The sequence below is a fragment of the Misgurnus anguillicaudatus genome, chromosome 1, assembly GCF_027580225.2.
Source record: "Misgurnus anguillicaudatus chromosome 1, ASM2758022v2, whole genome shotgun sequence".
NCBI classification, from domain to species: Eukaryota; Metazoa; Chordata; class Actinopteri; order Cypriniformes; family Cobitidae; genus Misgurnus; species Misgurnus anguillicaudatus.
Window position 1 is genome coordinate 8542575 of NC_073337.2, and position 14870 is coordinate 8557444.

Consider the following 14870-nt stretch of genomic DNA (forward strand, 5'->3'; position numbering starts at 1 on the left):
GACGGAGCCTCCCAGTCAAAAACACGTTCAGATCCAGAAGGAGCTGTGGAGAATCCAGGATGTGATGGAGGCGCTGAGCAAGAACAAACCTAAGAAGACCACAGAACCAAGTAAAAAAACACGAACACAACATCAGGTTTAACCAAACCATTAAATATGAGGTGTATGGTATAGCTGGGTGGGCAATAAACCAATAATGATTAACCGGTAGAAATTTGTCAACTATCGTCTCTATCGAGGTTACGCGCCCACATCACGCTCCTGTGCGCGTGGTCACCAAAACGTAACATTTGTACACGTATTTAAGCACCGCAGTTTTAACACAAGTTATTTTAAGCCATTAAAACACAAACAACAGATCTATGTGTCGCGCAACCGCTGCTTTTTCTGTCTATGAGGAGCGCGCAAGTCGTGCAACTGCTGCTTTTTCTGTCTGTGAGTAGCGCGCAAGTCGCGCAACCGCTGCTTTTTCTGTCTGTGTGGAGCGCGCAAGTCGCGCAACCGCTGCTTTTTCTGTCTGTGAGGAGCGCGCAAGTCTTGCATCCGCTGCTTTTTCTGTCTGTGAGGAGCGTGCAAGTCGCGCAACCGCTGCTTTTTCTGTCTGTGAGGAGCGCACAAGTCGCACAGCCGCTGCTTTTTCTGTCTGTGAGGAGCGCGCAATTCCCGCAGCCGCTGCTTTTTCTTTCTCTGGGGGACGCACAAGTCACGCAACGCTGCTTTTTCTGTCTGTGAGGAGGGCGCAAGTTGCGCAACCGCTGCTTTTTCTGTCTATGAGGAGCGCACAAGTCGCGCAACCGCTGCTTTTTCTGTCTGTGAGGAGCACGCAAGTCGCGCAACAGTTGTTTTTTCTGTCTGTGAGGAGCGCGCAAGTCGCGCAACCGCTGCTTTTTCTGTCTGTGAGGAGGGCGCAAGTTGCGCAACAGCTGTTTTTTCTGTCTATGAGGAGCGCACAAGTTGCGCAACCGCTGCTTTTTCTGTCTATAAGGAGCGCGCAAGTCGCGCAGCCGCTCCTTTTTCTGTCTGTAATGAGTGCGCAAGTCACGCAACTGCTGCTTTTTCTGTCTGGGAGGACACGCAAGTCGCGCAACCGCTGCTTTTTCTGTCTGGGAGGAGCGCGCAAGTCACGCAACCGCTGCTTTTTCTGTCTGTGCGGAGCGCGAGTCGCGCAACCGCTGCTTTTTCTGTCTATGAGGAGGGCGCAAGTCGCGCAACCGCTGCTTTTTCTGTCCGTGACGAGGTCGCTAGTCGCGCAACCGCTGCTTTTTCTGTCTGTGAAGAGTGCGCAAGTCGCGCAACCGCTGCTTTTTCTGTCTGTGAAGAGCGCGCAAGTCGCGCAACCGCTGCTCATTAAGCTCGTGAGAATTTTCCCGCTTTATTGGCCTTAAATACATATATGCGTCAAAATTCCAATCTTTGCAAGTATCATCATAAACACGACTATTTAGGGCTTAAGAGAAAGTGAACAGCTAAAAAGAGAAAACGCATGTGTAACATAGGGTCCTGACTTTGGTCTTAAATGGGAAGTTAGCTAATTTTGCTTCTGTCTGTCACTCATGTTTATCAAACAGCATTAAAAGAAAATCTCACTGCTCTTGACTAAATGACTTTTTAACTACCTTAAATAAAAAAAAATACATAGTATACATAATTATTTATTATCATTCATTTATCATTGACTCTTTATCTTCAGAGAGCTTTTTATGCTTGTATAAGGTTTTTGTGAGAATTATGAACATTTCTATGGTATTAAATATTTGAATAACAGAAAAAACGTATTAAAACATAAAAAATTCTACTGTGATACATATTGTTATAATGATATTAAATGAATCCTATCGTGATAGAAGATATTTTTCATATCGCCCACCCCTAGTATGGTACAAAATGGACACTAAACATATTTAATGTACAAATGTATTTGGTAAAATCTTTAATATCTTTGTTTTCTGTCTGTTATTTGTAGGTTTTCCCGGTGCAAATCCTCTATCAAACCTGCATAAAAGTGAAGTGAGTGTGAAAACTCCTGATGTTGAATGATATTTTACACGCACACGCACGCACACACCCAATCTTAGACACACAAACAAATGTTCACCTGTATTCAAAGGTGACATCATGCATTATGCTGCTTTGGGTTGGTTGTTGCCCATAGCAGCTGCCTTCACTTTGCCGTTGTCTGCGATCTGTAGGACTCTGTGCCCCCTCGGCCTCCTCTCCCGTACTCTTATGAGGGGGGAGATCTTCCGCCGCTGCCCCCTCTGCCCCCCGTCGGCTCCGGCCAGCCCCACGCGCCCCGTACCACACCTCACAGGCCTGAAGACCGCAAAGCCGCCCAACGCAACGGTGCACACAGCGTAAGAGACAGCTGTGACCCATACCTACCCGTCAACCCCAAACCCATTCATCCTGACATCAGAATCCCCAACCATTTTCATTTAACCTCATATATAAACCCAAATCCTACATTTTAAACTGGTTTAAGTTACTTTCCAGTTGATGTTTTTAGAGACACTATCCTGTGTTTTTATTTGGCTATTTCATTGTTTTGTTGACTGGTTGAGTTTTAGTATGCCAAACTTGACTGATTGGCATTAGCAATGCTGCATTATGGGTATCATCAGCAGCGGCCAATGAAAGAGCTCGATCAGTGGACCACTTTTTGTTTTTTTGGTTTCATCCAAGGTCATGCACATTTACCAGTTCATGCAAAACCCTCATCGCTAAACCATTCAGTACACAAACAGCGTCTTTGTGAGCCATATGTTAAATATTTCCTACTTTTTCATTCCCATTTGCCCTTTAATTCATGCTCATGCGCTATCATATGATGTTTCATTAAATGTGTGTGTTTGTGTTGTAAATAATGTTTAACTCTCTGCTCTTTAGGGTCCAGATTACAGACTGTATAAAAGTGAGCCTGAACTTACCACGGTAGCTGAGGTAGACGAGAGTAACGGAGAAGACAAATCCGAACAAACGGCAGAGAAAGAGCCGCCCACCGTTACCAAAGGTATCCCGACAAACGCCATCATTTCTGATCGGAGACTCATAAACCCAGACCTGCTGTTGACTCTCTGTCTCTCTGTGTCAGGTGTAGTTTACCCTGTCGGTGTGGTGAGCCCAAGGACCAAATCACCCATGCCTGAATCCTCCACTATTGCCTCTTACGTAACCTTGAGGAAGAGCAAGAAACCTGATCCCAGAACAGTATGTGCATGACAAAATAACCTATATGAGTCAGTCACAGTGGATATTTATTATATAGTGTCTGCTTATTAAACAACAGCAATGCATTAATAAACATTTTTGTCACATGACTTTACAACGTTGCACATAATCAATCCATAAGCAATCCAGACAGTCTGTATATACAGTCCATTTGGTTTTTCTGCATACTTTTTTTGAAAATAGCATGTGTTGTGTGTGTTTTCAGTCTCATCCGCAGGACCGTCCTCACAGCACTGTAGATCACATGAGCACCGCACTCGAGGTGGGTCGGACTCGCATGAGCGTCGAAGAGCAAATGGAGCGAATCAGACGGCACCAGCAGGGGGCGCTGCGCGAGCGGAGGAGAGAGGACGGCTCGCTGTGTCGTAGCCTCTCTTTCACTAAAGACAACACGTACTACTATACACTACAGGTACCGGCACAATGTTACGCTCAATTCACACAGGGGGCATCAACGCTTCTCGTTTAATTTGAATGGGTGACGTCATGCGTTGCCAAACTGAATTGTGGATCCTTTAGCATCGCTTCACTGGCGTTGAGGTTAAAAGCTTTTCAAGCTTTTCAAGCTTTTCTCTTTTCAAGCGCCAACACGGGCGTCAGCGAATCAGATCTCCGTATGCAAATAACCTAGTGCAGACACTAGCCAATTACGTTAATGCAAGATGGGAAAACAGAGGAGCATAACAATGGAAGAGAGATTAATCATTGCAGTGGGTCCTTTATGTCCAATCTCTTTTTGGTACCACCGCGAATTAGCTGTAAAAAACCCGCCTTTTTGTGATTGGCTGTTGTCACTTTGACAATCGCATCATGGCCATGCTCCAGACACGCTCTCAATACAAACTACTAACAAATCGTCACATTCCTGTTGTTGGCATCCTTACTTCTAGTTAGTTAGTTACTAATGCCACAGGTAATGTCTGTTTTAACTTATGTGTAGCCACAGTAAGGAGTTAGTGGTGGGTCACTTAAGACTTAAAAATATGATTTACACTGTGTACACTCACCTAAAGGATTATTAGGAACACCTGTTTAATTTCTCATTAATGCAATTGTCTAATCAACCAATCACATGGCAGTTGCTTCAATGCATTTAGGGGTGTGGTCCTGGTCAAGACAATCTCCTGAACTGCAAACTGAATGTCAGAATGGGAAAAAAAGGTGATTCAAGCCATTTTGAGCGTGGCATGGTTGTTAGTGCCAGACGGGACGGTCTGAGTATTTCACAATCTGCTCAGTTACTGGGATTTTCATGCACAATCATTTCTAGTGTTTACAAAGAATGGTGTAAAAAAGGAAAAACATCCAGTATGTGGCAGTCCTGTTGGCGAAAATGCCTTGTTGATGCTAGAGGTCAGAGGAGAATGAGCCGACTGATTCAAGCTGATAGAAGAGCAACTTTGACTGAAATAACCACTCGTTATGACCGAGGTATGCAACAAAGCATTTGTGAAGCCACAACACGCACAACCTTGAGGTGGATGGGCTACAACAGCAGAAGACCCCACCGGCTACCACTCATCTCCACTACAAATAGGAAAAAGAGGCTACAATTTGCACGAGCTCACCAAAATTGGACAGTTGAAGACTGAAAAAATGTTGCCTGGTCTGATGAGTCTCGATTTCTGTTATGACATTCAGATGGTAGAGTCAGAATTTGGCATAAACAGAATGAGAAGATGGATCCATCATGCCTTGTTACCACTGTGCAGGCTGGTGGTGGTGGTGTAATGGTGTGGGGGATGTTTTCATCGTTTAAATGCACGGCCTACCTGAGCATTGTTTCTGACCATGTCCATCCCTTTATGACCACCATGTACTCATCCTCTGATGGCTACTTCCAGCAGGATAATGCACCATGTCACAAAGCTCGAATCATTTCAAATTGGTTTCTTGAACATGACAATGAGTTCACTGTACTAAAATGGCCCCCACAGTCACCAGATCTCAACCCAATAGAGCATCTTTGGGATGTGGTGGAATGGGAGCTTCGTGCCCTGGATGTGCATCCCACAAATCTCCATCAACTGCAAGATGCTATCGTATCGATATGGGCCAACATTTCTAAAGAATGCTTTCAGCACCTTGTTGAATCAATGCCACGTAGAATTAAGGCAGTTCTGAAGGGGGTCAAACACAGTATTAGTATGGTGTTCCTAATAATCCTTTAGGTGCGTTTATATAAATCGCATTTTGGTGTGATTTTGGTTTGTAAACAGAGGACCACAACCTAATTGTCTTACATCAGTGAACAATAAAGCTTAGGTAAACACATGAATCTCACAGCGGGTCCTTCAGTAAGCCTATGACGTGAACCTGACTGACTGAGTTTCTGTAAAACCCATCGTTCCTTGTGCCTTGCTGCTCCACAGGGCTTCTCCTCCCATAAACCCACGCTGCCATGAGAGGTTTGTGCAGACAGCGCTGTAATTCAAAGTTACAGTGAGCGATGAGTCGGTGGACGGCTAATTATTCCCCACAGCGCTGTGATGGCCGACCGCTTTCCTTACACTCTTCACAAATGAACGTCTGTCAAAGTCTCGAGCGTTTTACGAGTCTGTGCACTTCTTAAACTGATGACGCTGCGTGTTTGGTGGACTTTAATGAGCGTTTGTTCTTTCAGACACGTAAGAAGAGCCCGTCCATCTCACCAGACGAACCAGACGACCGCAGAGTCGCATCACCAACGGAACGAGAGCCGACGGCAAAGCAAGAAGACGCAGAGAAGAACTGCAAGACTTCTAAAGATGGAGAACCTAAGAAGGTCAAACCAGAGATTAAGGTACAACATATGCTCATCCAGTAGTGATTTCCTCGTTTATTTGGAGAACACCCAAAACATGATTTCTTTCTTCTGTCTCTGCAGAAGAAACCAGATGTGTTTCGATCCCAGTCCTTTAAAGAGGCGTATTTTAAGAGCGTAAGTCCTAAACCGATACTAACTGAGGAGGGCCCTAAACGTCAGCCGCCGGTGGAGGACCGCAGGACTCTGCCCACTCAAAACAGGTACGGGTACGGTGCTCCCTTAAGTTCATGCTTACTACATTGATGAAGTGTCCTAGTGGTGATGTGTATTAAACTGTGCCCCGCTATCTGCTGTGTGTCTCAGCCTACAGACGGCCGTCATGGTACGTGTGGGCACGGAAGAAGATGAAGAGGAGGAAGATGAAAAAGCCTCCAGTAAGGGACAGGATGTCTCGTATGAGCTGACCAATAGTAAACACAGTACACTGATGACAGGTGAGTAAGCCGTCCGCTTCATTTATCTCCGTCTCTCAGTTAAACATCATCCTCGGTCCTATGTGTAACAGTGACATCATACTAAACCTGCTGCTGCGGTGTGTGATGTGTGAAGGCCGCCCATAGTTTGTAAATTGAGAAAATGTAGTGCCGTTTTCCTGGCTGTGAAATATATATTTTTGACCTGTGATGATATGTAGCCCTTAAAGGGATAGTTCACCCAAAAATGTTGTTACAATCTTGTATTAGTTTTTTGTTCTGATGAACACATAGATATTTTGAGGATCATTCATGAGCCCCATTTACTTCCATAGTATTCTTTTTCCTACTATAGAAGTGAATGGGGCTCATGATTGGTTTGTTTACAAACATTCCTCAAAATGTCTTCCTTCATGTTCATCATAACAAAGAAATGTATACAGGTTTGTAACAACATGAGAGTAAGTTAACTCTTTCACCGCCATTGACGAGATATCTCGTCAATTAAGAGAAAACGCTTCCCCGCCAATGACGAGATTTTCCGTCTTTCCGCAATACCGCTATTATCCACCAGGTGGCGTCCTTCCGCAACTTTTTAAACCCGGAAGTATTGCCCTATGGCAAGCGGCGGGTCTGTTCTTTCATTTGTTATATTGTATATTTATATATTTAAAGAAGAACATTTTCTGGAAGGGATTAAACTTTGGTCAAAATCATGAAAAATGCTGGCGCTGGCTGGCAACTTTTTTAAAAAACGCTGGCGGTGAAAGAGTTAATGATGACAGATTTTTTATTTTTGGGTGAACTATCCCTTTAACTCTTTCCCCACCATTGATGAGGTATCTCGTCAATTAAGAGAAACATTTTCCTGCCAATGACACTTTCCTCACGAGTTTTTACGGTAATCTGTAATTCTGTTATTATTCACTAGATGGCTCATACCCGATTTATAAAAAAACAGTGGCGGCTCGTGACTGCTCATCCGAGGGGCGCAAATTCAAAATATGTGTTTGGAGTGTCATCTGTGGCTTGTGTTTTCAAAATATGTGTTTGTTGCGTCATGTGAACCATGTGCATCGCGTGTTTTTTCAAAGTAAGTGCCTGCTGCACACGCTTCATGATAAAAGAGATGCTCACGTTCACGAAATAAACGCAAGACACTCCCTTAACAGTAAACTCTGATTACGCATGAGAATATGTGAGTATCTGGCACAAGCGAGCGTCTCTTTTATAATAAACCCTTTAGACGCGTCTGCAGCAGACACTTATTTTGACAAAACACGTGATGCACATAGGATCTCTCAACACGCAGAGTACATATTTTGAAATTATGACCCACACACATGACGGGCTACATACATGTTGTGATGAACTTCGCATCGAGCGCGCTCTTAAAAAAAGAAGTCACCTGCTGCCACTGTAAAAAAACTGAAGCAAAAACTAATTTAATTAATTTTGAACTCTGTATATGTTTTAATAATCGTTCTTACAAAATTCCTTTACAAAAATGCAATTTTTTTCAGCTTTTTGCTCAAACTTTTATTTTTTTGAAGAAACCTGCCCATATTTAAGAGTTTATGAAAAGAGAACAAATGAAGATGGGATGAGTTTTTTCCCTTTTTGTTTGTTTGTTTGTTTGTTTATTTAAAGGTACAATTTGTAAGATATTTGCAGTAAAATATCCAAAAACCACTAGTCCGGTGTTATATATTTTGTCCAGCTGATTACTAACAATATCTATAATGTTTTCAACTACCTAAATTATGCGAAAATTGCTGCCCTAAACAGTGACACGGGGCAGTGCAGTCGCCTGTAAATGACGTTAATATCTACGTGACCCTTTGTTACCGCCTTTACTGACGTAAAACCACATGACAACAGTGTCGTGGACAAATGCGAAAGTAATGGCGTCTGTCGGGCCACTCGCTTTTTTATGGTAAGTTTGTTCATCTGAACACTTAATCATGTCCATCGTATTGGACTAATACTGTAACATCTATGACTAACAATTGCGTTTTGAACATCAAATATAACCTTTCATAATGAAAAAAATACGATGTCATCAAACACAACATTTATAAAACTTGATTACTTTACTTCATGTGTAACATGATTTCTCGTTCCCGTCTGATTGATGGCCATCAGCGTTTGAGTTAAAGACAACAAATCCCATCAGTCCACGCTGCTTCAGAGCATCATTCATTAATCTACGTCGTCGTTATTGATTTGATCTGGCGCCTTCTAGCGGCGCGGATTATACAAATTGCATCTTTAAGAGCAGAGGGTCTGTTTTTTTATTGATATATTTGTATGTTTATAAAATAAAATTGTCCTGGAAGGCATTTTGTGAAACTTTTATGAATGCTGTCAGGCAACTTTTAAAGCGATTCTCCACTTTTTTTGAAAATATTCTCATTTTCCAGCTCCACTGGAGTTAAACATTTGATTTTTACTGTTTTGGAATCCATTCAGCTGATCTTCGGGTCTGACACTAGCACTTTTAGCATAACTTAGCATAATCCATTGAATCTGATTAGACCATTAGCATCGCGCTATAAAATTAACCAAAGAGTTTCAATATTTTTCTTATTTAAAACTTGACTCTTCTGTAGTTACATCGTGTACTAAGACCGACAGAAGATTAAAAGTTGTGATTTTCTGGTCAGATATGGTTAGGAACTATACTCTCAAACTGGCGTAATAATCAAGGACTTTGCTGCTGTAACACACAATGATATTACGCACTGCCCGAAAATAGTCCCCTGCTATTGAAAGTAACCAATGGGACTATTTTTGGACAGTGCATAATATCACTACAACTGTTGATTATTAGTTAATGAAAGTCCTTTTTATTACGACAAAATGAGAGTGTAGTTCCTAGACATATCTGCCTAGAAAATCAAAATTGGAATGTCCCTTAAAAAAAGCCTGGCGGGGAATGAGTTAACTGTGCATGTATCACTGTATTTTGCAGTCTGACAATGATCAAAAAAATAGATTTAGACTCACAGCATGTGCTTGTGTATTATATTACTCGCATAATAAAACTCACAATTACATCCATTTGATTTATTCATTTGTTTGTCATGTTATTGTTGCAAAATAACCTCTACAGAGTGATACAAAATGATTTTCTTCCTCGTCTGTGTTGTGATCACATGTCAGGATTATACAGTATTGTGACTGTGTTTCTAATCACTCCAGTCATGTAAGACTTGTGTAGTGTTGATGTGTCCTGTGTGTGATTAACTGCTTGTTTGTTTGTGGATGTGCTGTGTGTGTCTTGCAGTGAACAGTCTGTCAACTCCACCCCAATCTCCAAGCTCCTCCTCCTCTCCCCCGCCTCCACCGTCTCCCCCTCAGCTGACAGATGGATCTCACTTCATGTGCGTGTAAGAGGAGCGATGAAAGAGTAAGAGACGTCCTGATAAACTACATCTAGAGCCGCAAACAAACACTACACTCGTGCACTTCTTTAGTGTTAGCAGTGCAATAAATAAATAAAGTCTCAAACTAATGATGAGAGGAGGAGCATCAAAGTTTGATTTCAATCTTACTCAGTCCATATTAAAGATATCAAAGTTATATTTTCACTGAATGTTCTTTACATTACGTAGGATGAAAACAAAGAATTGTTGTTACTGTTAGCTGTAATGTAAAATGTAAAGCACTAGAATGTGTTTCAGTAGAGTTGAATGTAAATCCTTTACTCAGACTGTATTGACTCAGACAGATTTGCTCATCAAAATCCATCTGGGTATTTTATAGCAGCTTACAGGAGGAGCTTTCTGAAGAGTTTGGCATCATTGCACAGTGTTTTTACTGCATCATAAAGAGAGGTGTGTGCGTTTGCGTGCATGCTTTAATCTGTCGCTTCTCTGAGGAAAAATAAGGCTCCTTACAAATGAAACAGTAATTAGACTTCCAGCTAGGGTTCATTAGCATCATAGTGTCCCAGCAAACATGAAGCTTCAGTAATTAACAGTGTAATTAAGAGTGATGAGGAGAGCGTCTCATATATACGGCAGCATACTGACTCAATCTAATCCACATCTACTATAACAACACACAAAAAGCATGCATTTTCACAAACGAAAGACAATTGTGACAATTGCATTGTGGGAATTTTCAGGGAACGAATGTTTCAGTGCACTGGAAGGATTTTGTGATTAAGACAGCCCTTAGGGGCTGGACACACCAAAACTTTTAAATGCGTCTTTGGTAGCTCTGATACTTGAGCTGTGAGCCGGTTGCTTGCTGTGGTAATGTCCCGCCCCCCTCCATTGTGATTGGATGGCTGTGTGAGAACTGACATTAACGAGCGGAGCTTTTCACTCACAGTTGAATCTCTCGCCGAGCGCCGGTTTTCAGCGCGGAAAAAAACTGCTAGCTGCTGACTTATTTGAAAAACGCAGAGTTTCCATTGGAATCAATTGAAAACATGCGCCTGCAGCGAGCCTAAAAGCTTTGGTGTGCATGCCCCCTTAACCCTCAATCGGTCCTTGGGTGTCTATATGACTCCAAATGACATTTCATTAGAAAATTAAAGGTTCCCTTCATCTTAGAGATATAAAACTTTGTGACTTTTCTTAAATAATCTATCTTTACATACACAAAAAAACTGGGCATGATTCGGTTGTTCTAAAGGTATGTAAAAAAAATTCTTATTAATCTGTCCCTTGGGGTCAAAATGACCCCAATTGAAAGTGAATGGGAAATGCAAAAAAAAAAAAAATCCATTTGTCAAAAAATAAATATCAATAAATCCAGCATAAATCTGAAAACTTTGACACAGAAATGAAGGCCTGGTTCTTGTGCACAAATGCAATGCAAAAAAACACATGCTCACACAAACACATACAAACATACACGGGTATGACTGCCACATAGAGCATTTGTATGGAATTTGGCAAATAAAATCAGTCACAAATGCAGAAAATAAGATATAAAGTTGTGTGACCTATAATGCACGCACATGTACACTCACAAACACACACACGCTCTCTCTCTTTGCCTCTCACACACACGCTGGCTCTCTCTCTCTCTCTCTCTCTCTCTCACACAGACACACTCTTACACTCAGTCAAATTTCTGTGGCATTTTGTAAAAACAGACATTTCAAATGCATCAAAAACTATAAAAAATGACTATTTGAAATAATATTTATTTTGAATATCTTTTCTTATGTTTATATAAACATAAACTCACAAAATGTATCACTAAAGTAGTGATGTGAGCAGTTGTCCATATCCAGTAAAATGAATGGGTCTCTATGGGCATCTGCTGGTTGAAATGATTTAATTCCTAAAGAGTAATTCTTTTATGGCTGAATTCAACACCTATATCAATATCTAAAAACAATTTAAATCAAATTAAGATCATAATTTATGTGAATTCTCATAAAGAATTTATATTTTTCATGCAAGCCAATGGCGTAGTTGAGGAATTTAGTGGTAAACGGGTACAGAAGTACTTAAATCTCCCAAAACAGCTTTATTGTATAGATGAGAAGTAAACAAAAAATATATATATATTATTTGTATTATTGAAAATGTATATTTTTCTAACAATTATGCTTTCAATTTTGTAGTGTAAAAAGAAAATGAGGAGCGTTTGAGGGTTAAAATGGTCGACTCATCCTACATAATTGAAATAATAAATATAACCTTGATATCTTTCATGTTGAGTGAGTAAGATTGAAGTCAATGCTTTGATGCTTCTAATCTCATCATTGGATTGAGACGTTAGTCTGGATTTCACAGACAGGGTCATATTTGTATAAATTCAAAACATTACAGTAAAATGTGTTTTTTTCTTCAACAGCCCTTCACTGTCATCAGTAAATGGCGGTATGTGATGGGACGTCTTGAAGTACCGCCCACTTCTGCATCAGCTGACCAACACAGACTCAACTGTGTCCAGGCCTTAGTTCAATCATCCAGTTTGCCAATCACCTTAAGGAAAAATGATACAGATTTAGTGATTATTTATATTCCTATTACTGTTTGTTTTTATGCATATTTTAGATCACAGAGTTTTATTCTGTTTTGATGATTTTAGTGTGAATGAGGTGCTGTTAAATGTTCATTACAGCATCCAGATACTTATCCACACACAGATACCCAGTCATTATATTGAAGTTAACAAGGGTTGTGTTCATTATTTGCTTGTTTTATATCAATTTGACCAGGTTTGACCCAGTGTCGGTGGATGCGATTATTAGTACTCATATCTTTTGCACTGTAACTCCCATTGATTCTGTTTTTTTTTACTCTGTTGATATCAAAGGATTTGTGTATAAACTGTAAAACAGACAATTTCAATAAGGTGCCACAGTACTGCTGCCGACAGAGATGGGATTTGTAAATGATCTGTATGGATATAGTCGCAATAGCCTCCACACTGTTTTCCGACACACTCATGAATGTTCCAGCTTATCTTTTATTTTTCTATGGCTGAGATATATTTAAATAGAGACGAGTAAGAAGAGTATTACAGTTTTAAAGAAGAGTATTACAGAGATTTGCTTTAGTTTGTGCTCCAGCGCTTTTAAGCGTCTTAACCTAGAGGAGAATAGCACACGGGAAGTAATGGTTTTACAGTTTAAAAACAGCAATAAGCGGGGTTTCGGTCTTTAACTTTGATGTACAAACTGTAAAATTCATGGTGTATATAATGTACATCATACTATGAGCAGAGCAACCATAAGAGGTTATGTATCAGAGTCAATATGCAAAATGTTCATATTTCATCTGTTTTATATCATGTGAAATAAATGTTGATGTTCTTACATATAATGCAGTTTGAATTTTCTCTTGTTTGAGTATCAACTTGTTTTCAAGCCCCAAGTAGCTACTGGTTAAGCTTGTTTCTGATGCAATAAACATTGCAATAGTATTTTTATAACATATATAATTTTTAGATATAAAAACTACAAATTTAACTATTTTGCAATTTATTACACAATTATAGCACGACAACACTCCCACTGATCACCTCCACAAGTTAGTGTCTACCAAATAAACTGTAAATACAAGGAGCTGTCAAACTTGTGGCACAATCTTCATCTGCAGTGAATTATTCCGCAACATTAATCACTGCCAGCTGTCAAACCATTCACTGTGGGTTGTTATTGTATTTAATGAGAATTTTTACTGGCATTGTAGACAGAATGCATTCATTATACCAGAAGCCGCCTAACAAACAAGTAAACAATGGCTGAGACTTAATTGGTTCCAATAAAAAAAGTCCCAATTTCTAAATTTCTTGCATTTTACCCCATATAGTATAAAGTTTTTATAAAGTAGTAAAAATATTTTTGCTGCACTCTGGTGGTGTTGGTGTGTACCATAGATATGTATATAAAGGCTAGATGGCTCAAGGCGGAGTCCCTAACGGCATCACCTGGCGGCCATCTTACGACAGGGCGATCGCTCACTCGTAGCATTGAATTTAATGGTGCAGGTACTTTTAAATGACCACAACTTGCTCAACCTTCCACCGATTTTCAAACGGTTTGGGTTTTTACAAACGTTATTAACGTGGCTATTATTCTGGATGCTTTAACATGTTTCATGAATTTATTTTTTATTTTTAGTATATGTATGCAGTGTCATAGGTACATCTTTGACGTTTATAACAAACCAAACCGCTTGAAAATCGGCAAAAAAATTAAGCAAGCCACGGCCACTCAAAAGCAACTGCATCACCAAAACCCAACGCCACGAGTGAGCGAGCGCCCCGTCGCAAGACGGCCGCCAAAATGCGGACTTTGCACTCAATTGGCCAGCAGCGCGGACGAGCCATCTAGCCTTTATATACATATCTATGGTGTGTACACCGTGAATGAGTTTTCACTAATAAAAAAAATAATTTTATATTTAAATTTCATTTTAATATTCTAATATTATGTTATTGTTTGGTCACATAATATAAATAAAAATTATAAACGATAAATGTTTCCGTGTGTAAGATCCTGTCAACGGGAATACGATGCCATCTGGTGGTGCTTTTTGCAAAGGTCATATTAAAGAGCACGGTGGTTTATCTGACTCACTTTAAAGAGGTTTTTTTTTGTGGTAATGTTGGTATTATTCGTTTTGTAAATTTCCCCACCACAGACACACGAAAAAAAACTTTTTCAACTTTTAGCCTAAAAATTAGGCAGATTCATGGAAAATGTGCATCAGTAAAACATGCTTTGATCAAACCACATGCATGAAACGCTTTCAGTTTTAACATGTTACGCAGTTTATTAAAATAATATATATATATATATATATATATATATATATATATTCCATAAATGTTATATTAGTCATGCTATGGTAATTAATACCAAAATGTATTTATTTCTTATTAAAAGTAAACTTCTAAAACGCCGTTTGTGTTTTCTAACGTTGTATATGCATTAATTGTTGCAA

At 40.1% G+C, this 14870-nt stretch overlaps 1 protein-coding gene across 33 annotated transcripts in view; it reads left to right on the forward strand.

The window, feature by feature from the left end:
• The window catches only part of plekha5 (pleckstrin homology domain containing, family A member 5), a 163095-nt gene extending 149851 nt beyond the window's left edge, over positions 1-13244 (forward strand). For 20 of the 33 annotated variants that reach the window (XM_073860811.1, XM_055190209.2, XM_055190210.2 and 17 more), the window contains 11 exons: positions 2-110; positions 1964-2007; positions 2190-2354; positions 2887-3010; positions 3092-3207; positions 3434-3640; positions 5852-6010; positions 6095-6234; positions 6338-6468; positions 9737-9859; positions 12271-13244. In XM_073860811.1, coding sequence (XP_073716912.1) covers positions 2-110; positions 1964-2007; positions 2190-2354; positions 2887-3010; positions 3092-3207; positions 3434-3640; positions 5852-6010; positions 6095-6234; positions 6338-6468; positions 9737-9843 — 1302 coding nt within the window. In that variant the 3' untranslated portion in view covers positions 9844-9859; positions 12271-13244. The remainder of the gene's footprint in view (position 1; positions 111-1963; positions 2008-2189; positions 2355-2886; positions 3011-3091; positions 3208-3433; positions 3641-5851; positions 6011-6094; positions 6235-6337; positions 6469-9736; positions 9860-12270) is intronic. The other 13 variants (XM_055190216.2, XM_055190217.2, XM_055190223.2 and 10 more) reach the window with 2 other exon arrangements.
• Positions 13245-14870: the final 1626 nt, after the last annotated feature.